This window comes from Dendropsophus ebraccatus, chromosome 2 (assembly GCF_027789765.1).
Source record: "Dendropsophus ebraccatus isolate aDenEbr1 chromosome 2, aDenEbr1.pat, whole genome shotgun sequence".
Lineage (NCBI taxonomy): Eukaryota > Metazoa > Chordata > Amphibia > Anura > Hylidae > Dendropsophus > Dendropsophus ebraccatus.
This window is the reverse complement of record NC_091455.1, coordinates 84,515,078-84,541,732: the sequence shown is the minus strand read 5'-3', so window position 1 is coordinate 84,541,732 and position 26,655 is coordinate 84,515,078. Positions and strand designations below refer to the sequence as shown.

Sequence of the window (26,655 nt, the reverse complement as noted above, 5' to 3'; positions counted from 1 at the left end):
ACATCCATTTTCACAGTGTTAATTAGCTTTCATAAATGACCTTTACCACTGACAGGCAGCATAGAGACTGACAAGGTTTAAGAAATATCTATACAGACACAATTGATTACAGATTTGCAAATGCTGCTGAGGGAACAGGTTATTATACATAATCTGTGCTGTCTGCCCATCACATCCAGCAATTCATGTAATATGTTTCAAGTGGCGGACACTTCTACCACTCAGCAGGGGATTTGCTATAAAAGTTGCTGATTAAAGCTCCAGCCCATTTAGAATGCAAATCATTATTCTGTTAGGAAAATGAAATTATTTGGATTATGTGTTCGCCTCCTAAGGCAATGAAAAGCTTTGAAAGTACTGCAATAAATATACACCGCATTTTTAATTTAAGATGAAATGACTGGAAAAACTTCAGAAAATATAGATTGTTTTGTGGATTAGGAACCGCTAAATTACGAGTGAAAAACAAGTCAATGTACCGCCAGCGGTCGGCTCCCAATGGCATCCTCCTGCTCCCAGGGTGCAGAGGTGTCAGATTACCTCCAGTCTATGCTGATTTCCATTGCCATGCATCTGCTCCAGTCTCTGCCCATAGGATGCACACTCCCTCATCTCCTGGTTCTTAAGCGTCAGTGTGGACATCCAGACCAGACTCTTTCTCTTCCGAGCACCTGGTATATCAGGGAGGCACAGCCGCTTCACCGTGCCGCAGCAAAGGTTCCATTGTGTTTAAGTGAAAGTTTATTTCTGCATGTGGATTTATTCCAGTGTGTGACCTAGGCTATTTCTTGACTATGTTTACTGCCTTCTTTTAGGTACCTAATTTTTCTCTCCAGTGTTTGTTTACTATGAACCCCCTGTCCTATTCGCTCATCTCTAACGATCTAATCATATATATATCTCTAAGTCCACTGGGCAGAACCACTCTCACAGTGGGTCCACACCCTGTGTTCATAACAAAATCCTGCCCACTGTTTATGGGCTGTTCTTTTAGATTCCTAAGCGTGGCTCACCTGGACCAGGTAAATAGGGTAGGAAAGAGATGTTCCTCCTATGGGTGAGCGCAAGCAACCAGCTAATTCTTCAGGGAAAAACCGCATCCATACGAATCAAGATTAAAAGGACCACAGAGGCAGAACCGCAGATAAAGCATTTTTTTAATGACTATTATTCTAGATTTTTTCCCAATCTTTTAACCCCTTAAGGACAGAGCCAAATTCGATTTTTGCGTTTTAGTTTTTTCCTCCTTGTGCTTAAAAGGCCATAGCACTTGCATTTTTCCACCTAGAAACCCACATGATCCCTTATTTTTTGCTTCACTAATTGTACTTTGCAATGACAGGCTGAATTTTTGCATAAAGTACACTGCGAAACCAGAAAAAAATTCAAAGTGTGGTGAAATTGAAAAAAAAAAAAGCATTTTGTTTATTTGGGGGAAATGTGTTTTTACGCCATTCGCCCTGGGGTAAAACTGACTTGTTATATATGTTCCTCAAGTCGTTACGATTAAAACGATATGTAACATGTATAACTTTTATTGTATCTGATGGCCTGTAAAAAATTTTAACCATTGTCAACAAATATACGTCACTTAAAACCGCTTCATTCCCAGGCTTATAGCGCTTTTATCCTTTGGTCTATGGGGCTGTGTGAGGTGTCATTTTTTGCGCCATGATATGTTCTTTCTATCGGTACCTTGATTGCGCATATACGACTTTTTGATCGCTTTTTATTACAATTTTTCTGGATTTGATGCGACCAAAAATGCGCAATTTTGCACTTTGGGATTTTTTTGCGCTGACGCCATTTACCGTGCGAGATCAGGAATGTGATTAATTAATAGTTCAGGCGATTACGCACGCGGCGAAACCAAACATGTTTGTTTATTTATTTATTTACTTTTATTTATAACCTGGGAAAAGGGGGGTGATTCAGACTTTTATTAGGGGAGGGGGCTTTTTACTATTAACAACACTTTTTTTTTTACTTTAACAATTATACTAGAAGCCCCCCCTGGTGATCTGATCTCTCATAGAGATCTCTGCAGCATAGATATGCTGCAGAGATCCATGAGATAGGCACTCGTTTACTACCGGCTGCTGCAGCCGGAAGTAAACGAGTGCCGAGCCGGGGACGGCGCCATCTTGGAGCGGTCCCCGGCCGGCTTCAGAAACGGAGATCGCTCCTCCGGGATAACATCCCGGAGGAGCGATCTCCGCCACTAGACACCAGGGAACAGCTGAATCCGGTAATCGGATGCAGCTGTGATGTTTGACAGCTGCATCTGATTACTGTATTAGCGGGCACGGCGATCGGACCGTGCCCGCTAATACCTACGGTCCCGGGCTACAAGCGGCACCCGGGACCGCCGCGGTTCAGAGCGGGGTCGCCGCGTGGCCCCGCTCTGAACGTCCTTACCGGCATCAGGGCGTAAATATACGCCCGATGTCGTTAAGGGGTTAAAGGGAATCTATCAGCTGCAATTCATGTTCTAAACTGCCAACACTGTTATATAGCTGGTAGGTCAAGGAGACACATTGAAGGGAATTTATCAAAATTGTTCTAAATAGAAAGTGGTCTATATTATGCCCCTTGTCTTTAGAGCATGTTTTTACACCCCAAATGTATCAAAATGCCACAGGCACTATCAAAAAAAAAAAAGATATAAAATGATGATGATAAATTCCCCCCAGTGTACCTTTCATATATCCACCTGTGTCAATTAACCAGCTGGAGGCCGATAGTGATCACAGGAGCTTTGCAGGCAATTTGTGCGAAGTACATAGCTGGGCTTTTGCATCCAGAGGAAATACCCCTGGGCTTTAGGAGCTCATTTCCATAGTAATAAAAACAGCTAACTCTGCACTAGAGGGCTCAATTTGTAAAGGCAAGGTATGCTTGAAATCACACAGATTAAACCTATATTACCATACACTAAGTTTATCCCCTGAAACTACCTTTATCATGACACAGATATTTCTAGCAAAAGCACAAACATGTGTTTGATTTTCTTTCACTGCTATTTTCATATATATATATATATATATATATATATATATATGTATATATTATATATTAAGGCATGGAGGAGCACTAGTTAACATTATCCTAATCCTTCAAAATGGCCTAAGCAAATTTAACAAAAAAAAGAAAAAACATCCCAGAAATTAACATTTACTTGTTATTAGTGCTTTGAAGTAAGCATATACAGAGATATTACCCAAAATTGGTGTTCATGTCTTCATTCAACTGAAAGCAAAATGTTTGGGCACTGTCAGTAAAATTGCATGTTTCAATGTGACTTGTGCTGAACACAAGCTGCCACAGCTCATGCACAGCGCACAATGAGGGATGGTTATGAGACTACTGTGTTCATAACCTGATTTCAGAACTGGTGGTTAGAATAGGTCTTGTTCATGAATACTCTGTACAAAGGTATTTTTTTATTGCTTGCTACATTGTAACGATTTATTAAAGGGCTTCCTACATATAAGACATGACAGATCATTCACATACAGTACTGCTTCAGAAAAGATAAAACTATTGGATCCTAATACACCCCTTTTTATGTAAAAGAAACCCACCAGTAAACTTACTCGTCCTCGTGCACCCACAGCCACTCTCCAGGGTCCTGCTAACAGTCATTGGATGTCTTTTTCAGCTGGAACCCAGGCACTTAACAAAACCTGGCTTTTCCAGCTACAACACCATGCCCCAGTTACTGATTGGCTGAGTGGACAATGGCTCAGCCGGGTACGTGACGTCGCAGCTAGAAGAGCTGCAGGACACCGGCAGCTGGACCCAGGAGTAGCGCTACGTGACAGGTATGTTAACGTTGTTTATTATTTTTCTGCACAACCCCTCTCCCCCCCCCACACACACACACCTTCCTACCTTTTTTGAATTTCACAGGACTTCTCCTTTAAATTTTAAAATTATAACCTTTGTAATGTGCTCTTTAAGTAAATATAACACAGCTAAACTGCATTATGCTGCTGCTTGTTGTTTTATTGTCCATTTTTAAATGGAAATTAGACCTCTAAGGGCTCTAACATTTAAAGTAGAATAACGCCTTGCATCCATTCACCAACAGTCTCAATAAGAGTAGACATGTGCAATACACATAAGCAATGTATTACCTGTCATAGTTTGTAACACACTAACATATTTTTTTCCAATTAGAAACACAAATCAATATACCCCAGAGATTGCAATAATTGCTTCAGGCAACTCATATTATCCTTGCTCCCTAATATCCTTAGTCTTTCAACAGTGTAATAAAGAACTACAAAACAGCAATATGCCATGGAAACACTTGAATACATTCCATCATGTGCAAATACCTTACTATTATCCGTACCATGTACATGCTCTAGTATAATTTACCTAAAATTAAAGAAGCACGTCCATTTATTTTTAGTCAGAAAATATATAATTTTGCTAGTTTTACAATTTAGTTGTTACTTTCTATGTAAAATTCCTGGAATGTTTTCCTTTAATCGCAAGATTTCAGAATAATTTTATTAAAAATAAAATAAAACAAAGTGTCACCAAAGAAATAGAGTTAACCAACAGGTCAGTTTGTGATGACGCATTGTCTTAACCCCTTAAGGACAGAGCCTGAAATGGCCTTAAGGACTGGAGCAAATTTTATGAATATGACCAGTGTCACTTTATTCATTAATAACTTCGGGATGCTTTTACCTATCTGGCTGATTCTGAGATTGTTTTCTCGTGACATATTGTACTTCACATTTCTTGTACATTGAAGTCGATACTTATAACGAATCTTTATGAAAAAAACCAAAATAACGTGAAAAATTGTGAAAAAATGCAACTTTAAAACTTTTCTGCTTATACAGAAAATGGTTACACCACATATATTATATATTAAATAGCATTAGCAACATGTCTACTGTACGTTGGCGGCATTTATTAAACTACATTTCATTTTTTTTTAGACAATAGAAAGCGTAAAACATAAGCAGCAAATTTCCAAATTTTCAGTAAAATTTCAAAATCAGATATTTTTAGGGACCTGTTCAGGTTTAAAGTGTATTTATGGGGACTGTATGTTAGAAAGCCCCACAAAGCACCCCATTTCAGAAACTGCACCCCCCAAACTCTGCAAAAGCACATCCAGAAAGTTTTTTAACCCTTTAGGGGAGTCACAGAAATAAAAGCTAAGTGTGTAAGAAATTTGAAAATTTAAATTTTCTGTGCAGAGATTTTCTTGTAATCCAATACCTTTCATAATTGTAAACCTATTACCAGAGAAATGCACCACAATATTGATTGCCCCGTTTCTGCAGTTTATAGAAATACCCCATATGTGGCCCTATTGCGCTATTTGACGCAACCACAAGCCTCAGATATAAAGGAGCGCCTAGTGAATTTGAACACCTCAGTTATATTTCGTCATTTCTGACTGTACCACTTCAGGTTGGCAGAGGCTCAGGGGTGCCAAAACCTAAAAAACACCCCTAAAGGGACACCATTTAGAAAACTACACCCCTCAAGGAATGTAATAAGGGGTGCGGTGAGCATCTGGACCCCACAGGTGCTTCACAGATTTTCTGAACAATATGGCGTGAAAAAATAAAAATTATTTCTTTATACTGAAATGTTGTTCTAGCCTTCAATTTTTCATTTCCACAAAGGGATACAAGGAAAAAAAACGCACAAAACATGTAGCGCAGTTTCTCCCGAGTACAGAAATACCCCACATGTGGACATAAAGTGCCAAGCGGGCGCAACACGAGCCTCCAAAAGGGAAGGAGCGCCAATTGGCCTTTGGAAGCTGAATTTCACTGGAATGGATTTCCAGGGCCATGTCGCATTTAAAGAGACCTCGTGCTGCCAAAACACTGGAAACCCCCCACAAGTGACCCCATTCTGGAAACTACACCCCTCAAGGAATCTAATAAGGGGTGCAGTGAGCATATGGACCCCACTGGTGACGGGCACAAATGTGGAACAATGTGACGTGAAAGTGAAAAATTTCATTTTTTCACTTTCAAGGCACAACTGTGGCCGTCATCAAGGGGTCCATATCCTCATTGCACCCCTTGTTAGATTCCTTGAGGGGTGTAGTTTCCAGAATGGGGTCACTTGTGGGGGATTTCCACTGTTTTGGCAGCACAAGGGCTCTGTAAATGCAACATGGCGTTCATCATCCATTCTGGCCAAATCCAGCCTCCAAAATCCAAATGGCGCTCCTTCCCTTCGGAGGCTTGCCCTGTGCCCACATGGCGCTTTATGTCCACATGTGGGGTATTTACGGACTCAGGGGAAATTGCTCTACACATTTTGTGTGTTTTTTTTCTCTTTTAACCCCTTGTGAAAATGAAAAATTCAAGGCTAGACCAACATTATAGTTTAAAAAAAGTAATATTTCATTTTCACGCCACATTGTTCCACATTTGTGCCCGTCACCAGTGGAGTCCATATGCTCACTACACCCCTTGTTGCATTCCTTGAGGGGTGTAGTTTCCATAATGGTGCCACTTGTGGGGGCTTTTACTGCCTTGGCAGCACAGGGAGTTTTTAAATGCAACATGGCCCTCGAAATCCATTCTACCCAAATCCAGCCCCAAAAAGCTAAATGGCGCTCTTTCCCTTCAGAGGCCCGTCTTGCGGCTACATAGCGCCTTAAGTCCACATGTGGGGTATTTCCATACTCGGGGGAAATTTCTCTACATGTTTTGTTTTGTTTATTCTCTTTTAACCCCTTGTGCAAATGAGAAACATCAAAACTAGATTAATGATGTTGTGTAAAAATTAATTTTTTTACAGTTAAACATTGGCCTAGCCGTGAATTTTTCATTTTCACAAGGGTTTAAAAGAGAAAAAAAAACACAAAACGTGTAGAGCAGTTTGTCCCGAGTACGGAAATACCCCACATGTGCACATAAAGCGCCATGCGGCCGCAAGACGGGCCTCCGAAGGGAAGGAGCGCCATTTGGCTTTTGGAGGCTGGATTTGGCTGGAATAGATTTCAAGGGCAATGTCGCATTTACAAAGACCCTATGCTGCCAGGACAGTGGTAAACCCCCACAAGTGACCCCATTCTGGAAACTGCACCCCTCAAGGAATCTAATAAGGGATGCAAAGAGCATATGGACCCCACTGGTGACGGGCACAAATGTGGAACAATGTGACATGAAAGTGAAAAATTTCGTTTTTTCATTTTCACAGCACAAATGTGCCAGTCATTGAGGGGTCCATATGCTCACTGCACCCCTTATTAGATTCCTTGAGGGGTGTAGTTTCCAGAATGGGATCACTTCTGGGGGGTTTTCAATGTCTTGGCAACACAGGGCCTTTGTAAATGCGACATGGCATTCACCATCCATTCTAGCCAAATGGCGCTCCTTCCCTTCGTAGGCTTACCCTGCACCCGCATGGCGCTTTATGTCCATATGTGGGGTATTTCCGTACTCAGGGTATATTGTTCTACACATTTCGTGTTTTTTTAATCTTTTATCCCCTTGTGAAAATGAAAAAATAAAGACTAGATCAATGATTTAGTGTAAAAATTTAATTTTTTTTTACACTAAATGTTGGTCTAGCCTTGATTTTTTCATTTCCACAAGGGGTTAAAAGAGAAAATTAACACAAAACGTGTAGGGTCATTTCCCCTGAGTACGAAAATACCCCACATGTGGATATAATGTGCCATATGGGCACAGGGCAAGCCACCAAAGGGACAGAGTGCCATTTAGAGGCTGGAATGGAGGACGAAGGCCATGTCGGGTTCGCAGAGTGCCCGTGCTGCCAAAACATTGGAAACCCCCCACAAGTGACCCCATTATGGAAACTACACCCCTCAAGGAATGTAACAAGGGGTATAGTGAGCATATGGACCCCACTGGTGACAGGCACAAATGTGGAACAATGTGCTGTTAAAATGAAAAATTTTATTTTTTACACTAAAACGTTGGTGTAACTTTGAATTTTTCATGTTCACAAGGGGTTAAAAGAAAAAAATAAACGCCTAATCACGTAGCGCAATTTCCCCTGATTACAAGAGTACCCCACATGGGGACACAAAGTGCAAAGTAATCGCACGGAAAGCCTCCAAAGGGAAGGAGCGCAATTTGGATTTTGGAAGCTGGATTTGGCCAGAATGGAGGACGAAGGGCTCTCAGAGCCCCCGTGCTGTCAAAACAGAGGACACCCCCCACAAGTGACCCCAACGAACTCAGGAATCTGTGGTTCGTACGGGGTGGGGTCACTTGGGGGGGCTTGTGGGGCTTCCTGGGGCCTAGTCCTGGGGCAGCGCCTTGGGGGCTTGTCATCACTAAATGGTGATGACGATGAGGAAGAAGAGGAAGGAAGAGGGAACGAGGGATCTTCCTCTTCTCCCTCACTGGTTGTCTCAGTATCGGAGGCAATCCAGACGAATGCCTCTTCAGCCGAGAACAACCTGTGGGCCATTTTGTTTTTTTTCTTTAGGATGCCTTCACACACACCGGATACGCACACTGTGGATCCAGCGTCAGTGCATCCCTATGATTGACATCCCTCTGCCTATATGTAAGTTAACGCCCGCTGGCCGGAGCATACTTTGCCTCCTCCCCGCTCCGGCTTGCTTCGGGGCTCCCGGCGTCTGCTCATCCCGCGCAGCCAATCAGTGAGCTGCCCCGCCGCAGCCACTGATTGGCTGAGCGGGATGTCCTGCTGAGAACCCCCGAAGCAAACCAGAGTGGGGAGGAGGTGATGTATGCTCCGGCCATCGGGCGGTTAACTTACATACACGCAGCGGGATGTCATTCCTTCTGCATGTATGTATTCTCATAGGGATGCACTGGCGCTGGATCCGCAGCAGGTTTTCTCTGCGAATCTGCAGCGTGAAATCCCCTGCGGATCCGGTGTGTGTGAAGGCATCCTTAAAGGGGTGTGTAAGTGTTATGCTTTTACACGTGTAAGTGTTAGTGTTTTATGTACTGTTTTTACATTTTATTCGTGTGTTTTTTAAGAGGGGAGGGTGGCAGCGAAGAGGGTAAGAGGAGAGGGTGGCAGGGGAGGGGAGAGGGGCGGCAGGACGGAGGGGAAAGCAGAGAGGGTAGGAGGAGAGGGTGGCAGGGGAGAGAGGGTAAGAGGGGAGGGTGGCAGCGGAGAGGGTAAGAGGAGAGAGTGGCAGGGGAGAGGGTGGCAGGGGAGGGGCGGCAGGACAGAAGGGAGAGGGTAAGAGTAGAGGGGCGGCAGGACAGAGGGGAGAGGGTAAGAGTAGAGGGGCGGCAGGACAGAGGGGAGAGGGTAAGAGGAGAGCGGCGGCAGGGGAGAGAGGGTAAGAGGGGAGGGTGGCAGCAGAGAGGGTAAGAGGAGAGGGTGGCAGGGGAGGGGAGAAGGGGCGGCAGGACGGAGGGGAGAGAAGAGAGGGTAGGAGGAGAGGGTGGCAGGGGAGAGAGGGTAAGAGGGGAGGGTGGCAGCGGAGAGGGTAAGAGGGGCAGCAGGACGGAGGAGAGAGGGTAAGAGGAGAGGGTGGCAGGGGAGAGAGGGTAAGAGGGGAGGGTGGCAGGACGGAGGGGAGAGGGTAAGAGGAGAGGGTGGGAGGAGAGAGGGGGTGGCAGGACGAAGGGGGGTGGGCTGGCAGGACAGAGGGGGGGCTGGCAGGATGGAGGGGGGGCTGGAAGGATGGAGGGGGGTGGCAGGACGGAGGGGGGGCTGACAGTTCGGAGGGGGGTGGCAAGACTGAGGGGAAGCTGGCAGGACTGAGGGGGGGCTGGCAGGACTGAGGGGGGGCTGGCAGGACGGAGGGGGGGCTGGCAGGACGGAGGGGGGTGGCAGGACTAAGGGGGGCTGGCAGGACAGAGGAGGGGGTGCTGGCAGGACAGAGGGGGGGGGGTGCTGGCAGGACAGGGGGGGGGGCTGCCTGGACAGGGGGGGGGGGGGGGCTGCCTGGACAGGGAGGGGGGGGGCTGCCTGGACAGGGAGGGGGGGGGCTGCCTGGACAGGGAGGGGGGGGCTGCCTGGACGGGGGGGGGCTGCCTGGACAGGGAGGGGGGGCTGCCTGGACAGGGAGGGGGGGCTGCCTGGACCGGGGGGGGGGGGCTGCCTGGACCGGGGGGGGGCTGCCTGGACAGGGGGGGGAGCCTGGAGCTGGACGGGGGGGGGGGGGGGGGGAGTCTGGAGCTGGACAGGGGGGAGCTGGCAGAGGACACTGGAGGAGGTATCCGAGGAGGAGGAGGAGGTATCCGGGGGGGGGGGGTTGCGGAGGGGGATTGGGGGAGGCATGCAGCACAGGGGAAGGAGGAAGCCCCCGGACCTGGAGTGTGCCGGGTGCCTCCTTCCCCCGAGCTGCCTCCTCCTCCGGTAACAGGGTGATAGATTATCATCTCCCCGTTACCGGAGGAGGAAGCAGCACGGGGGGAGGAGGCACCCGGCGCCCGGCAAACTCCAGGACCGCACCGGGCACAGGACTCACCACCCCCATCATCACCTTCTCTGCTGCACATTCTTAGCAAGCAGAGAAGGTGATGATGGGGGTAGTAGTGTGGATCGCCCGTAATTGGCCGGCTGGCGGCAGCCGGCCAATCACGGGCGATCGGGAGGCCGGATCTAAGGGCAGGTGATGCCCAGGCACTGCTGTGGTTGGTGCTGTCTCGGACAGCACCAATCACAGCTCTGTGTCGGGGTCCGGTCCCGGAAATACAGCAAATCGCTGTGATTGGCAGATGACAAGTCATCTGCCAATCACAGCAATCGTCGTCACGGGGGGCAGGGAAATTGCCCCCTATGTGACACATGAAGATGGCTGCTGATAGAATCAGCAGCCATCTTTACCGGGGCTGGCGTACCGATACGTCATGGGTCCTTAAGTGACAGTGATCCATGACGTACCGGTACGTCATGGGTCCTTAAGAGGTTAAAGCCTAGTAGCCAGAATGAAAACTGCAAGATTTCAGAATTATTCTTAAAAAAAAAAAAAAAAAACATAGTAAAATGGAAAATTAAAGAAAACATCACCAAAAATGTCTTAAAAATATATTTAACATAAAAAGTTGATATAAATTAGGTCATCTTATTACAAACTTCTTGTACAGTATGTAATAATGCACAAAAGTTAGTGGCTAGGTTGCTTGAAATAACAGACGTTAAGTGCACAATGACGGCCATTATTATGAGACAGACGTCATTTTGACATGTCGTGAACTTAGCCCAAAAGCAGGTTTTTGGTATGAAGCTTTGAGGGGAATATGTCACCTAATTTTGCTTCCTAAACATTCTTCAGTATCTATATGACCATCTCCTTTCCAATGGTATCCTTACATGCCCAAAGTAAAGCCCCAATAAAGCCATTGGCATGGTGCACTGACAAGGCCATTTTATGTACACTTCGATACACTGAGAACATAAAGGAGTGAGCTGCAGGAACACACAAGCCTGGCCAGGAAAGAGGAGGTTGTGGCCTTCATCACTGCGGCTTTACGCCTTCCTCCTTGACAAAACAGCCCTCATTTACATATGACTTCAAAAGTTGTTTTTAGGGAGTTCACTGGTAATTGCCCAGCTTTGCATTGTGGTTTTCAGCTGAGCATCAAGTACAGGTAAACAACATGGCATTAACCTGAATCTATGGTATGTTTTTGGCATAAAAATTACACTGTGGAATCAGCTCACTCTAGGGCAGGGGTAGAGAAACTTGGCTCTCCAGATGTTACAAAACTACAACTCCCATCATGCCTGGACAGTCGAAGCTAAAGCTTGATGGGAGTTGTAGTTTTGCAACAGCAGGAGAGCCAAGATTCCCTACTCCTGCTCCAGGGCATACAGGTGGGACTTGAGGATTACTTGATGGTTTATGTACAGTATAATCCCCCTGTCAGTACATCACCCGACATTTCACAGACAATATACTGGAATGTGAAAAGCAACACATATAACATAGAAGATTGTCGGCAGATTGTCTATCAGAATACTATCATAGAAATGGTGAAAACCTGAGTTGTCCCTCTTTAAGAACTCATTTTCAGTTTTATGGCTTATTCATTGTTCTCAATAATATACTTACAGGTCAATTCCATTTTACAATGTTTCCCAAATCAACACTGAATAACAAGTTCTCTACCTCCCTACAAAGAAGTGAGGTGTCAAACTGCTGTGGATGTGCACAATGAGCTTTTTCATCATGATAAATAAAGATAGTTTATTGTTAATCATAGTAGATACTGAAGGACTACAGGTACTTGCTTCATTCATATTTGAATAGTTTGTTACCTATTTCAAACTGAATGCATTTATTGATATACTCACACACTGACTGATTTTAGAAAACCACGTGCCACACACCATCATGTGTATAGGTGCCCTCAACTTTAAAGAAGCTCAGCTAATTGATTGGAATTCTCATCAGAGCCTGGACAGTTAATGTGGCCCTCCTCTATCCCGCAGGGAATATGGTCTTTGTGAGAAATAGACAATAGTGATGGACAGTTTATGCTGGCAGAGACCATCAACACATTAAACAAAACAGTCATCAATGTTTACCACTAGTTGCCTGTTTCAGACATATATTGACAGTTTTGCTTTCCCGAGGCAAATTACTAAACCATCCTGTTCTTCATTTCTGGGGAACCTTCAATAGATGATTCATTGCCCAAATGACAAAATGTCACATTAACTCCTCCTCTGGTGCTGAATATGCCTAAAATACTTACACAAGGATATGTTTAGGCTTATTGTAAAATGTGCAATGTTTTAGAAGTGACATTTTCTCTTATGGTGAAAGTAGTAGCATCATATACGCTTCTTCATTATTCCTCATAAGCGAGAACCGATATCAACATATTATTTGCTCCTTAACACTATAATGCTATTGATAAGTTGACACAGTCCTCCAATCCTTGTCAAAGGGAAATCATTCACATGTCATCATTACTCACTGGTATGCACACCTGAAGTCACCCAGAACAATGTCACATCAAATGATGAATGTTAAGTTATCATACCTATGGCTTTCTTTTGCATCTTTGTGCCATGGTACTTTCATTTTCACGTCCCGTCTTTATATAGGTAGAACAGTAACCTGTTTCTCGGACTACCATGTGCACAGTGTGCTTCAGTAGTCAGAGACACATTGCTTGTTCTTGGATGGATCAGTGCTGATCATGAGGGGACATGCAACAGGAGGCAATTCATATATTTTATCTTACATTCAGCACTCAATGTGGATGTTTTGTGGAGAATGGGGTGGGTGCTTTATCAGAAATATACTGGCAAATTCTTTAATGCAGCACAAAATAGGATAAATGGATGCCAGTTCAATACTACATTTCTCATGGAGGATTCCCCATTTCTATAACCAGAACCAGATTACCTAATATTCTGTATTGTCAGACAGTCCAGTACATTACTACTATTAACCCTTTGAGGACCAAGCCCAAAATGACCCAGTAGACCACGCCAATTTTCATTTTTGCGGTTTCGTTTTTTCCTTCTCCCCTTCTAAGAGCTCTAGCACTTTCAGTTTTTTATCTACAGGGCCATTGTTTTTTACAGGAATAGTTGCACTTTGTAATGGCGTCTTTCATTCTACCATAACATGTATGATGGAACCCAAAAATATTATTTATGAAAATATAAATTGGGGAAATCGGAAAAACAATGCAATATGATAACGTTTGGGGGGTTCCTGTGTCTACGTAATGCACTATATGGTAAAAGCGACATGATAACATTATTCTATAGGTCAGCCCGAACACAACCATATGCAGGTTTACACATATTTCCTAATGTTATATATATATTTTTTATGAAATCCTTTTTTTTTTGCAATTTATTAATAAAATGGCCCTATTGTGATGCTTATAACGGTTTTAGTTTTTCACCTATGGGGCTGTATGGGGTGCCATTATTTCGCCATCATCTCTAGTTTTTATTAACAGCATATTTGTGTAGATCAGACGTTTTGATCAATTTTTATAAAAATCTTTTACATATAATTTAACAAAAAATTGGCAATCCTGGTGCTTTTTTCCCTCTTTTTATTTACGCAGTTCGCCATGACGATTGTTGTATTTTAATATATCAGACAATTACGCACGGTCCGGTATACAATATGTTCATTAATTTTATTATTTCTATATGTTTTATTTATATAATGGGATAGGGGGGTGATTTTAATCTTTATTGGGGAAGGGGCTTTGGTGTATTTTTAAAAACATTTTAACACTTCTTTTTTTCTTTTTTTAAAGTCCCCTTTGGGGACTTTTACATGCAATCATCAGACTGCATACACTGTTCAATGCTATGCCATAGGCATAGCATTGATCAGTGTAATAAGCGCTCTGCTCTTCGAGAATCAGCAGAGTGCCGCTCGGACTGCACGAAGGAAGGTTAGAGAGCTCTGGCGGTCCAAGAAAGCGATCGGAACCCCCGCAATCACACTGCGGGGGTCCCGATTGGTAAGTGACTGGAGCTGCTCCTGTCACTTACACTTAAGCGTCATTAACGGTGAGGGCCTGGCTGCTCACTGCAGCCGTCCCCACCTACCATGAAGTGTGCTCCGCTCCGGAGCACGCTTCATAGCTCCCTAGAGACCCAGGATGTACAGTTACGTCCAGGGTCGTCTGTTGACAGACTTCCAGAGCGTAACTGTACATCCAGGGAAACCTGCCATAAATCTTCACCTGATCTGCGTGCAACTGCTCCGAGGCTGGAGTAACTATAGATATGACCACGCTGGGCAAGTTCTTTGCATGATTCAGTAGGGTTTTTAAACTCACCCAGCATGGCGGTATTCAAGGTCAAAACATTGTCCGGCAGCAGGGGATTGAATAAAGATTCTTTATGGCAGGTACCCTTCAAACAGCCAGTGAAGTAAACAACTATGTGTCAAAGTAAGGCATAAGATATGTAAATTGTATAACAAAGCTGGCTACACAGCCTACTGCCCTAGTCCTCCTGGAATTCAAACATTAACCCTTAAAGGAGTACTCCTGCGAAAAGCTTTTCCTCAGTAACTGAAACACATTATAAAGTTATATAACTTTGTAATATGCATCAATCACCTATCTGCCCCCCTTCCCTATCTTTTCCCCCCTCAACCCCCACCAGGAAGTGAAGTAAACTCATTTTATTTTACCTAATGACTGTTGACCCCAGGCTGCTCTGTGGAAGCCATTTTGTGACAATGACATCATCAAGAGAGAGACAGGTCTACGCCCTGTTAGGCTAGCCTCCCTTTGTCAGATGACTCAGGTTGCTCAGCTCTGATTGGCTGAGCAAGATGTAAGCCATCTAAAGGTTCCACAGAGCCAGTTAGACATCACAGGAGACAAAGTGCATCATGGGAAAGCCCAAACTAGGAAGTGAAGAAAAAATGAACACATTAACTGGAGCTTCAGGGACCTGCAAACAGCGGAAATTCAAACGGAGACAGACTCAGGAGGGATGATAAATGTTAAAACTAGGTTTATGGTTGACTTTTTATTTTATTTTTTTTATCAGCGCCGGAGTACCAGTTTAACCCATAGCTGCACCAGGACGTTACTGAACGTCCTCGTGCCGCTATGGGAGTTCAGAGGGGGGTCGAGCGGCGACCCCCCTCTGAACTGCTGCGATCCCGGGTGCCGCATGTAGCCCGGGATCGCAGCTATTAGTGGGCACGGTCCGATCGCCGTGCCCGCTAATTAAGTACTTAGAAGCAGCTGTCAAAGTTGACAGCTCAGCTGCTTCTAAATACTTGCTCATATCCATCCCTGGTGGTCTAGTGGGGGGATCGCCCCCCTGCGGCGCGATTGCGGGGGGGGGGGGGGGGGGGGGGGTTATAGGCGATCCCCGCATCCATCCCGGGCCGGGGTCTGCGCCGTAATGGCGCTGATCCTGGCTCGGCATTCTATTGCTTTTGGCTGCAGCAGCCAAAAGCAATAGAACACCGATCTCATGGATTCATGCAGTATAACTATACTGCATGGATCTCTATGAGAGATCAGAGTGCATATACTAGAAGTCCCCCAGGGGGGCTTCTAGTATATGTGTAAAGTAAAAGAAAAATGTATTTTTAATAACACAAAATCCCCTCCCCTAATAAAAGTCTGAATCACCCCCCTTTCCCCATTTTATAAATAAAAATAAATAAATAAAATAAACAAACATGTTTGCTATCGCCGCATGCGTAATCGCCCGAACTATTAATTAATCACATTCCTGATCTCACACGGTAAACGGCGTCAGCGCAAAAAAATCCCAAAGTTCAAAATTGCGCATTTTTGGTCGCATCAAATCCAGAATAATTGTAATAAAAAGCGATCAAAAAGTTATATATGCGCAATCAAGGTACCGATAGAAAGAACACATCATGGTGCAAAAAATGACACCTCACACAGACCCATAGACCAAAGGATAAAAGCGCTATAAGCCAGTTTTAAGGAACATATATTTTCTTTAAAAGGTTTTAATTTTTTACAAGCCATCAAATCAAATAAAAGTTATACATGTTACATATCGTTGTAATCGTAACAACTTAAGGAACATATATAACGAGTCAGTTTTACCCCAGGGCGAACGGAGTAAAAACAACCCCCCCCCCCCCCCCCCCCCCCCCCCCCCCCCCCCCCAAATAAAAAAAAAAAACATTTTTTTTTTCAATTTCACCACACATATAATTTTTTTCTGGTTTCCCGGCACATTTTAGGCAGAAATTACATCGGCCATAGCAAAGTACAATTAGTTGCGCAAAAAATAAGGGCTCATTTGGGTCTCTAGGTGGAAAAATGCAGGCGCTATGGCCTTATATACACGAGGAGGGAAAAACGAAAACGCAAAAATGAAAACTGGCTGTGTCCCCTAAGGGTTAATTGACCTAGATCACCAGGAATGGTACTTAACCTTTTTGGCGTGTTAGAGCACCAAGAATAACTTTACTAGCTACAAAGAGTGTTTTAGGGTTGACAAGGGCCACTATCCTAATTTTTCTGTTAAAGGTAACCCGTTAGCTCTGTATCATACTCTGAGCTGCAGACATGGGCATACAGCTGATAAAGCGAACCATGTTTTACTTCTAGGCTCAGTATGACTTTACAGCTCTTGAGTTTAGAAAGAAAACGATTATATAACACAGACCTGAAAAGAAGCATGGGCTCAAAAAGAGTTAGTATATGAGACTAGGCAGAATTTTATCTAGTGACTAGCCCAGAAAAGTGGTGATGACTACAGATACAGTATAGTGGGAGCCCAAGTTTAGGGAACATCCAAGGATAGGATCTACCTAATCCACCTCTGCCTGAGAGTTATTATTGATTATTATAAGGATGCAATACAGAAACATTTTAACGGTTCTGCTTTATATTATTACATAAAAAAGAACCCTTACCTTATTTTTGGGATTTGATGTATTCATGACACTTCTTGTCTCCTTCCCAGTATAGATTACCACACCTATTACAGTGCCTAGAATATATAATAGAAAATAATTTTAACAATTACGTAAAGACCCAAAATTGTGGCAAGGATCTATGTAGAGGTCTGTGTGTTGTGGACAACTATAGACGCACATCTGTGTCATGGGCCACGGTTGGGGCTCTGCGGTTGTGGATGTGTGAACGAGGCCTAACACGGTATGGTTGCTATGGGCAACTAAACCAGTTTTACTATTAGAAGGTTTTGGATTATGTGACCAAATCCTGATGCAGATTTTACATGTAAAATATATATATTTTTTTATTGAATTTAATTGAACTGTCTGTCTTGTATCAGTGGTCACTAAATTGTTAGCGGATTGTGGAGGTTCCACTCATGGGGCACCCCAATTCCTATTAAGAAGCTGTTGCAAGTTCCTCTTCCCCTCGAGTCATGCAGTCGATGAAACAACATGGCAAACAATGGGCCCTCCATGTAGTGTACAGAGAAAACATGTCTTCAGAACACACTTTCTCAATCTGTGGAACGTGTATCGAACAGCACACATGCAATGTCTCTCAGGGATATTTACAATACTCTCATAGTGTGCCTTGAATACTCGCATCACAGTGTCTGATCATAGCCTTAAAGGTCCTATGACAAAATTGATTTAAGCACAGCCTGGCTTAGAAATTTTGAGAAATACTGATGCAGAGGGAGAGCCATTCCTAGCTACAGAAGCCAATTCGGCTCTGCCTAAGGCCGCGTCTGCCTATTGTAACAGTTACATTTTGTAACACTTTGTGTGAGTATAATACCTATGTATCTACTTCAGTAGATCACAAAATCCAGTCCCCTGATGAAACAAAGTAAAAATAATTTGTAAAAGAAAAACACATATATATTATAAAAACTCAAAAAAGCATTTTTTTATTAACCCTAAACCCTAAAAATGAAATAAAAGTGATCAAAATCATGTAGCTACAAATACTGCTAGGAACATCTGAAGCCTTCTGCTTCCCGGTGTTTACTTCCTGAGATTCCATGCCTCTGAAGTATCCGTACCAAGACGTGGAGGAGCTGGTCGACGTTGCAATCATGGCGTGTCGGTAAAACACGCCCGCACATGATGTCTAATAGCTGCAAAGTGTTGCTGCAAGATCCAAGATACTCTACAGCTAGAACTGGTGTAAACTGCCCATAGAACTAATCACAGTTCAGCTTTTAGCTCTGGTAAAAAGAAAGATAAGCTGCGATTGGCTGCTATAGGCAGTTTACACCAGCTTCTCTCTTACCCTGTAATAAATCTGGGCCTTTGTCTTGCAAACAGAATATGTTGGATAAAACACAGCCACCTTACATTCATCTGAATAAGGTCCTAAAGTCAGTCAGGCATCTATCCTTTTATACCTGCTTTATCATTTCGGCATCTATCCATTTGTACCAGCTTTATAATTTAGCCATCTATACTTTTATACCAGCTCTAGTTTTTAGGCATTTATCTGTTTATACCAGTTTTACTATTTTGGCATCTATCCTTTTATACCAGTTTTAGCATTTCAGTATCTATTCTTTTATAACAATTTTAGTATTTAGGCAACTATCCTTTTATACCAGCTTTAGATTTAAATTATTTCCAAAAAATCTATTTAACAATATATAGCTTTTGGTAGTTGCCTGCACATATTTCATTTGCTATACTAAGCTATTGTTTTATAGGTTTGGTGACACCAGTATTAATTTGAGTCTTCTCAAATAAAAATTGATATAATGAAAGATTGGCCTAACAGTTTCATAATAGAGCCTCAACCACTTGCAATCTCCTATAGATAAGTGTCTTCCCCATCACTTCTGTACAATGAAGCAACTGATCAATACTTCCATCTTAATTTCCCAATGCATTATGTCTGCCTCTTTCAGGAGATAAATGTGCTATTAATATTAGATGAACATGATCACAAAGCAGGCCACTGACAAACTCCCATATATTCTGAATATTCCAGCCATTCGGATGGGAGAAATAATGAAGAATAATTAATCATTTCTTGCAAAGCTGTCTGAGATGGAGAGAAAAACTGCAATCAACAAACAACTTATTATCACTCTTAAATTAATGCATGAAGGGCTCCATAAAGCAGACACAAGTATGCTAAGTGCAGACATGACATGCTCTACGCCCTAACGTTACAATGAATGCACTTTACACCAAAGGCATGATTTATGAGCGTCATAGCTAGCTGGCATAAATGCAATTTATTTAATGTTAAGTTATTGCCTTCTGATGCTGCTGATGTTTAAAAGGGTTATCTGGGTAAAAAAAAAACAAAAAAAAAAACAACAATATTCTAAACAATCCCCCTACCCAATACCACCCTATGTCTAAAATACATGTAAAACCTATCTTGCACCCTGTCCCATGTTTTTTTCTCATTCTAATCCACTCTATATGTATAAAAACCTCTACTCTGGGTCCACTCTAACCACGGTCAGCTCCCTCTTCCCCATCCCTTTGTAGTTGCAGGATGTGATCTCTCTGGGGGCTGGGTTAGCTGCCTATTGACTTGGTAACCCGACCCCCAGGAGACATTATCTGCATCATCTCCATGCACCTGTGCTGCCTTTAAAGACTTACATGGGTCCCTGAGCTTAGGTTTCTGCAATATGAAAAGTTATAGTTCTATCTCTGCTTGCTGTCAGTGAATGCAGACATATGTACCTGTCTTTGTGTCTCAGCTCTGCATACTTTAAGTGTTATAGATGTTCTTAGAGCAGGGGTCTCAAACTCGCGTCCCGCGGGCCAACTGCGGCCCTCGGGACACTAGTTTGCGGCCCCCACCTCAATGGTAGCTTTCCTGTAAGTGCGGCCCTCATCAGCTGCTCAGCCGCCATTGGCTGAGCTTAACTTTATGCTCAGCCAATCGCGGCTGAGCAGCTGATGACGCGGCAGAGGGGGGGCCGGCGTCAGGGACGGCTGCAGCTGTTCGGCCGGCCTCCCGAAGACGACGGAGAGGTGGGCAGCGGCGGTGCGGGGCAGGTGAGCGGTGCAGGGGCCTACAGCCGCCTAGCAGAGCCGCCGCCCCCTAGCGTCCCTGCCGCACATGCAGCTCCCCGGTCTCTGGAGGAGGAGGCCGCGGGGACTGCAAGGTGATCGCATCGCTGCAAGTCTTGGGGCTGTTCAGCAGGATCGGGGGATGCAGTGCATCCCCCGATCCTGCTTTACAGCCCCAGGACTTGCAGCGATGCGATCACCTCACCCTACAGTCCCCGCGGCCTCCTTCTCTAGAGATCGAGGAGCTGCATGTGCGGCTGAGAGGAGAGCGCCGCTGCCGGGAGTGAGAGGAGGAGGAGGAGGGGTGTGTGCCCAGTTCCCCTCTCAGTGACCCCCAGCTCCCCCCCAGTCCCCTCTCAGAGACTCCCAGTTCCCTGTGTCACCCCCAGTCCCCTCTCAGAGACCCCCAGTCCCCTGTGTCACCCCCTGCTCCCCCCAGTCCCCTGTGTCACCCCCTGCTCCCCCCAGTACCCTCTCAGAGACCCCCAGTCCCCTTTGTCACCCCCAGTACCCTCTCAGAGACCCCCAGTCCCCTGTGTCACCCCCCTGCTCCCCCCAGTCCCCTGTGTCACCCCCCAGCTGCCCTCTGTCACCCCCTGCTCCCCCCAGTCCCCTGTGTCACCTTCTCCTCCCCCCAGTCCCCTGTGCCATCCCCCTGGTCCCCCCAGTCCCCTGTGTAACCCCCCAGCTCCCCTCTGTCACCCCTGCTCCCCCCAGTCCCCTGTGTCACCCCCAGTCCCCTCTGTCACCCCAGTCCCTGTGTCACCCCCCTGCTCCCCCCAGTCCCCTGTGTCACCCCCCCTGCTCCCCCCAGTCCCCTGTGCCACCCTCTCCTCCCCCCAGTCCCCTGTGTCACTGCCCAGCTCCCCCCAGTTCCCTGTGTCACCCCCCAGCCCCCTGTGTCACCCCCCAGTCCCCTTTTTGTGGAAAACCTGATGCGGCCCAGCCTCACCCAGACTCTACCTCCATCGGCCCCCGGGTAAATTGAGTTTGAGACCCATGTCTTAGAGTCTGGATGGAACTAGAATGTTTTCATTCACAGTCAACAAGCAAAGATATAAACCTACACTTCACCCCCCCACCCCCAGGCTCAGCTACATCATCGGGGTGGAATACATACTGGGGTGATGTGATGCAAAATCAGTGGGAAAAAAAATCCTTTGCAATAGTAATGACAGCAATGGGCAGGAAAGAAAGCTAAGGAGGAGAGTATGCAAATCGACCAATCAGGGAGATGCATGATGAGAAATGTAGTTTCCTATCTTGGTCATAGGACGGCTTTTAGAAAAACTTGTAACTCAGGAATGGCAGCAGCTAGAAACACGGGAGATGGCTCAAAATACAGAGTGGGACTTGGTGAGTAAGACCAGCCAGCATTTCGTTTACTACTCTTAGGTGGATAACCCCTTTAAGGGGAGAAAATTGCAGTGGTCTTCACTGGTTTACAAAGTTAATCCAAATCCAATTGTACTAATATTTTCATTTTTTTCCCAACTTCTCCAATGTCTCCAACTGGGTTTTATTATCTATGCACACACAAGAAGCACAACATTGTGTCAACATTGTGTCAGCGCAAACTTTACAGGGGTTATCCTATCCTTAGGATAAGTCATCAATATTAGGTTGATGGGGTTTGACATTGTGCAACGTTTCTTAAACTGCTTGCAGTACAGAGATCGAGTCACACCAAGGACAACATCTGCAAGGAGTTTGTATGTTCTCGCCAGGTTTGTGAAGATTTTATCCCATGAGGATCAGTGTGATCAGTGGGACTCGACCCTAATGGTGCACCATACTATCCCTCCTCGTAGGGCGGCTCCTGCTCCGAACTACCCCTCTACACCACTATCCCTACACTGCCCCTGCCTATGCTCCCAACACAGTGTTTCGTCCTGATACTCGTCAGGGGAGTCAAATCAATAGGTAAGGTGGGGATACAGTGATAAGCAATCTACCATTACAAAATAGTGGCTGTACATCATAACCTGTGTGTCCTGATAATGCTCAGAGACGTCTCACTCACGTGGCCCTCCGGCCGTGTGCAGCATGCGGTGCTAAGCGTATGGCAAGGTGCCTATTTTAGAAGGTGGAGGTTCTTTGTATACACTTTAGGTGTGTTTTTGTATTTTAATAGAACTATTAAAACTTATGTTTTATTATATGGTTGACCTTTCTGTGAATTTAGATCAGAAATGCAGCAACAGAGCCTGGGGAGCACAAAGGTAAAAATGGGCTGGAGAAAACAACCATAGGAAGGCAAGGTATTACAAATGACAAGAATTATTCACCTATGAATGACAATTGGGTTTATCCCTCATAAAACACACCACCACCACGATTCTAGAGATCAGGCCCCTACACCTTATATGCAAATGAATATTCACTGCAAGCAGGGTTGGCATGTAGCCTGCAACTCTGACCAATCAGCAAAACAGGCTGCTTTTCTGGCAGCACAGATCTGGTGGGTCTGTAATGCTCATCTGCTGTACTACTCCGTTAGGATATGTTCACACTGAGGAATCTGCAAGGAATTTGAAGCTGAATTCACTCTTAATTTCCTCTTGAAATTCCTCCCGGAAAATACGAACAGAGCAATGACCCATTGTGTTCAAATTCCGGCTCTGCTGTTCACATGGCAGAATCTTCAAGCAGATTTTCTGCCATGGATCTGCTTTCCGCCGAAAGAACGGACATGTCAATTCTTTAGGTGGATTCCGCTAGAAGAATGCTATAGAAGTCAATTGGGCTTAAATTCCACTTGAATTCTTCTCAAATTCTGCCAGAGCTGAATAGGTGAGAAATTTCAAACAGTAAACTTTCCTCAACCATTCCTTGTGGATTCCTCAGTGTAAACGTACCCTTAGTGGAGTCTGTAGGAAAACAGATCTCTCAAAGTTGCCATGGCTTGATTACACACAATAGATTTAATGCTAGTATGAACAGAATCTCGCATCATAAAAATCTTCAGATTCAGGAACAATAAATGAAATTTTTAAATTCTTACAACTAAATGAAGTCAGAAAACTAATCTCAAAATAACAACTGTTAAGTACAATATAATTTTTCACACTGGCTATCCATCCAAACTTAACAATAATAAATTCTTGCATTAAGATTTGTCATTTACACTTTGTAAAAAGTCATGAGGGTCAAGGTCGGGCCATTAAGAAGTGCTATGGGAATTATGTGGGGAATACCTCAGAAATGTTCAGCTCTGATTGCTGCTGTCCTGACAATTTTAGAGGCGAAAGACCACAAATCGATAGTGCGAAGGATCAGTAACAGTAGTTTAATGTAAGGGCATAAGGGATTCAATGCACAGAAGATAAGGTGCAATGAATCCAACCAGTAAGTGTCCATTAGGATTTTATACCAGTTTTTACAGTTTAAAGTGTTTTATTAAAAATTTCAAACCATCTCATTATAAGACATGGAACTTGTAAGTACACAGAGGAACAGCCTAAAATGGGATATATCCTTCTTAAGCAACACATATATACTTATTTTACCCATGTTTGGAAGCAGACAGGATAATATATAAAGGAAATATAATATACCTTGACAACAAACAAAATATTCAAAGAAATAATCTTTTTTTTTTTTTTTTTTTTTTTATAGAAGCATTTACACTAAATCGTGAATTTACCAAAAGTATTTATGTTAAATATTGTGGTTACCTGTGGCTTGAAGGGGTTGTCTAGAATTATACAAAAAAAGGCTACCTTCTCCCAAAAACAGTAGCACAGATTTTCACAGGCTCTGCATGGTATTAAAGCCATTAAATAATGCTAAACTGCAATACATTAACAAGGAATGATCAGGCATGGCATGGTTTTTATGGTCTTATTAATAGAAAATCCCATATTATAACTCACTTGAGCACCTTTGGCTCCTAAGCTTTAAAATGACAGTTTTTGGTTGCATAGTAAACATCTTACAAAAGTACAATATAAAAATCTACAAAGGAAAAATAGCTTACAATTCAAACTATTCCAATTATTATACTGAAAACTGGCATACAAGGTAAAGGAAGATTGTAAATGATATTCTCTATTACTACCTTAAAGATTGAATTTTTTTTTTTTATTCGCCAAAAATCTGTTACTTCTCCATAAACTAAGCCATACAAGGACGTATTATTTTGCAGGAGCTATTTTACCTTAAATGGCACCTTTCATTTTACCAAGAAATATTTGGTTTGGTTTGGGGGGGGGGGGGGAAGGATTTTGTGCGCTAAAAATTTAAAAAGACAAAAACACAATAAAGTGTTTTGGGTTTTTTTGTGGGGGGGGGGGGTGTTTTTGCAAGGTGCATTTTGGGAAACAAATAGGAAAACAAGGGTGAATTAAATTTTTTTTAGAGGAGGGGTTATTTTAAAAAACGTTTCCCCCCCTAAGGGTGGGTTCAGACTGAGGAATTATCGTGGAAAATGTCAGCGGAATTCCATCAGCTGTCCGCCCGCACATCTGGGCACCTTTCCGCCGGCCCCATAGACACCATTCTATGGGCCGGCATATTCCGCTATACGCTGAAAGAAGTGTCATGTCACTTCTTTTAGCGGATCGCGGAATATGCCGACCCATAGAATGGTATCTATGGAGCCGGCAGAAAAGCGCGTGCCCGTGCGGGCGGACAGCTGACGGAATTCTGCGGACATTTTCCGCGAGAATACCTCAGTCTGAACCCACCCTAAGTCTGGCAAGAGGACATTTAATAGCAACCATTTTATTGCTTAACCCCTTCACGTCAGCAATCTGTATATATTCGTTCCTACTGCACATACCCTGTGCAGTAGGAATGTATATATACGTTCCTGACTGTGGGGCAGTACATGTGTGTGGGACCGCTGCAGTGAGAGCGGCCCCGCACACATCAGTGTCCGGGAAGCCCAGCATAATGACAACTGCCTGTCATTAACCCCTAAAATGCCGCGATCTTTAGCGACTGCAGCGTTTAAGGTACTAAGTGACAGGACAAGTTTCTGTCACTGAGTGATCGGGACCTCCGATCGCTTGTACTGACAGGCGGGGTAAGTCACTTTCCTCAGTCCTGTCGGATCAACGATCTATGCATAGAGTAGGCTCTCAGGCAGGTTCTATGCATAGATCGCTGATAACACTATATACTGATGCTATGGCATAGTATAGATCAGTATACGCACCTCTCCCAGGTTCAGCTGACAGCTGCCTCCTACAGCTCTTCCAGCAGCATCATGTAACTGGCTGATCGACTGACTGCTCAGCCAAACAGTGAATGGAGAAGGACACCTCTCCAGCCTCTGACTGGCTGAACGGGCATTTGATGAGCTGGGCCGTTACATTGCAGCTATAAGAGTAAGGTACATGATGCATGTGGATTACAGCCAAAAATTACAGTGAGACTTGAGAGCAGCGCTATGGAGGCACAAGGAATGGTAGGTATGTTTTGTTTTTAACCCCTTAAGGACCGGGCCTGAAATGGCCTTAAGGACCGGAGTAAATTTTATGAATATGACCAGTGTCACTTTATTCATTAATAACTTCGGGATGCTTTTACCTATCCGGCTGATTCTGAGACTGTTTTCTCGTGACATATTGTACTTCACATTTCTAGTAAATTGGAGTCGATACTTATAACAAATCTTTATGAAAAAAACCAAAATAGCGTGAACAATTGTGAAAAAATGCATTTTTCCAACTTTAAAACTTTTCTGCTTATACAGAAAATGGTTATATCACATAAATTATATATTAAATAGCATTAGCAACATGTCTACTTTATGTTGGCGGCATTTATTAAACTATCTTTCATTTTTTTTAAACAATAGAAAGCGTAAAACATTAGCAGCAAATTTCCAAATTTTCGGTAAAATTTCAAAATCAGATATTTTTAGGGACCTGTTCAGGTGGGGGCTGGGTTCACACTATGTATATTTGAGGCTGTATTTGTGAGGCTGTATAGCAACCAAAACCAGGAGTGGATTGAAAACACAGAAAGGCTATGTTCACATAATGTTGTAATTGAGTGGATGGCCGTCATTTAATGGCAAATTTTTGCTGTTATTTTAAAACAACGGCTGTTATATTGAAATAATGGCCGTTATTTACTGTTATATGGCGGCCATCCACTCAATTTCAACATTGTGTGAACAGAGCCTTTCTGTGTTTTCAATCCACTCCTGGTTTTGGTTGCTATGAGGACCTGACTTGAGGACCAAATACTGCCTGAAGTATACAGTGTGTGAACCCAGCCTTAAAGTGTATTTGAGGGGACTGTGTGTTAGA

The 26,655-nt window shown here is 44.0% G+C and overlaps 1 protein-coding gene across 3 annotated transcripts in view; it reads right to left on the bottom strand.

Annotated features, from left to right (window-relative positions):
- The window catches only part of ATP9B (ATPase phospholipid transporting 9B (putative)), a 242,507-nt gene that overhangs the window by 114,063 nt on the left and 101,789 nt on the right, over positions 1-26,655 (bottom strand). For all 3 annotated transcript variants that reach the window (XM_069957885.1, XM_069957883.1, XM_069957884.1), the window contains exon 11: positions 17,318-17,394. In XM_069957885.1, coding sequence (XP_069813986.1) covers positions 17,318-17,394 — 77 coding nt within the window. The remainder of the gene's footprint in view (positions 1-17,317; positions 17,395-26,655) is intronic.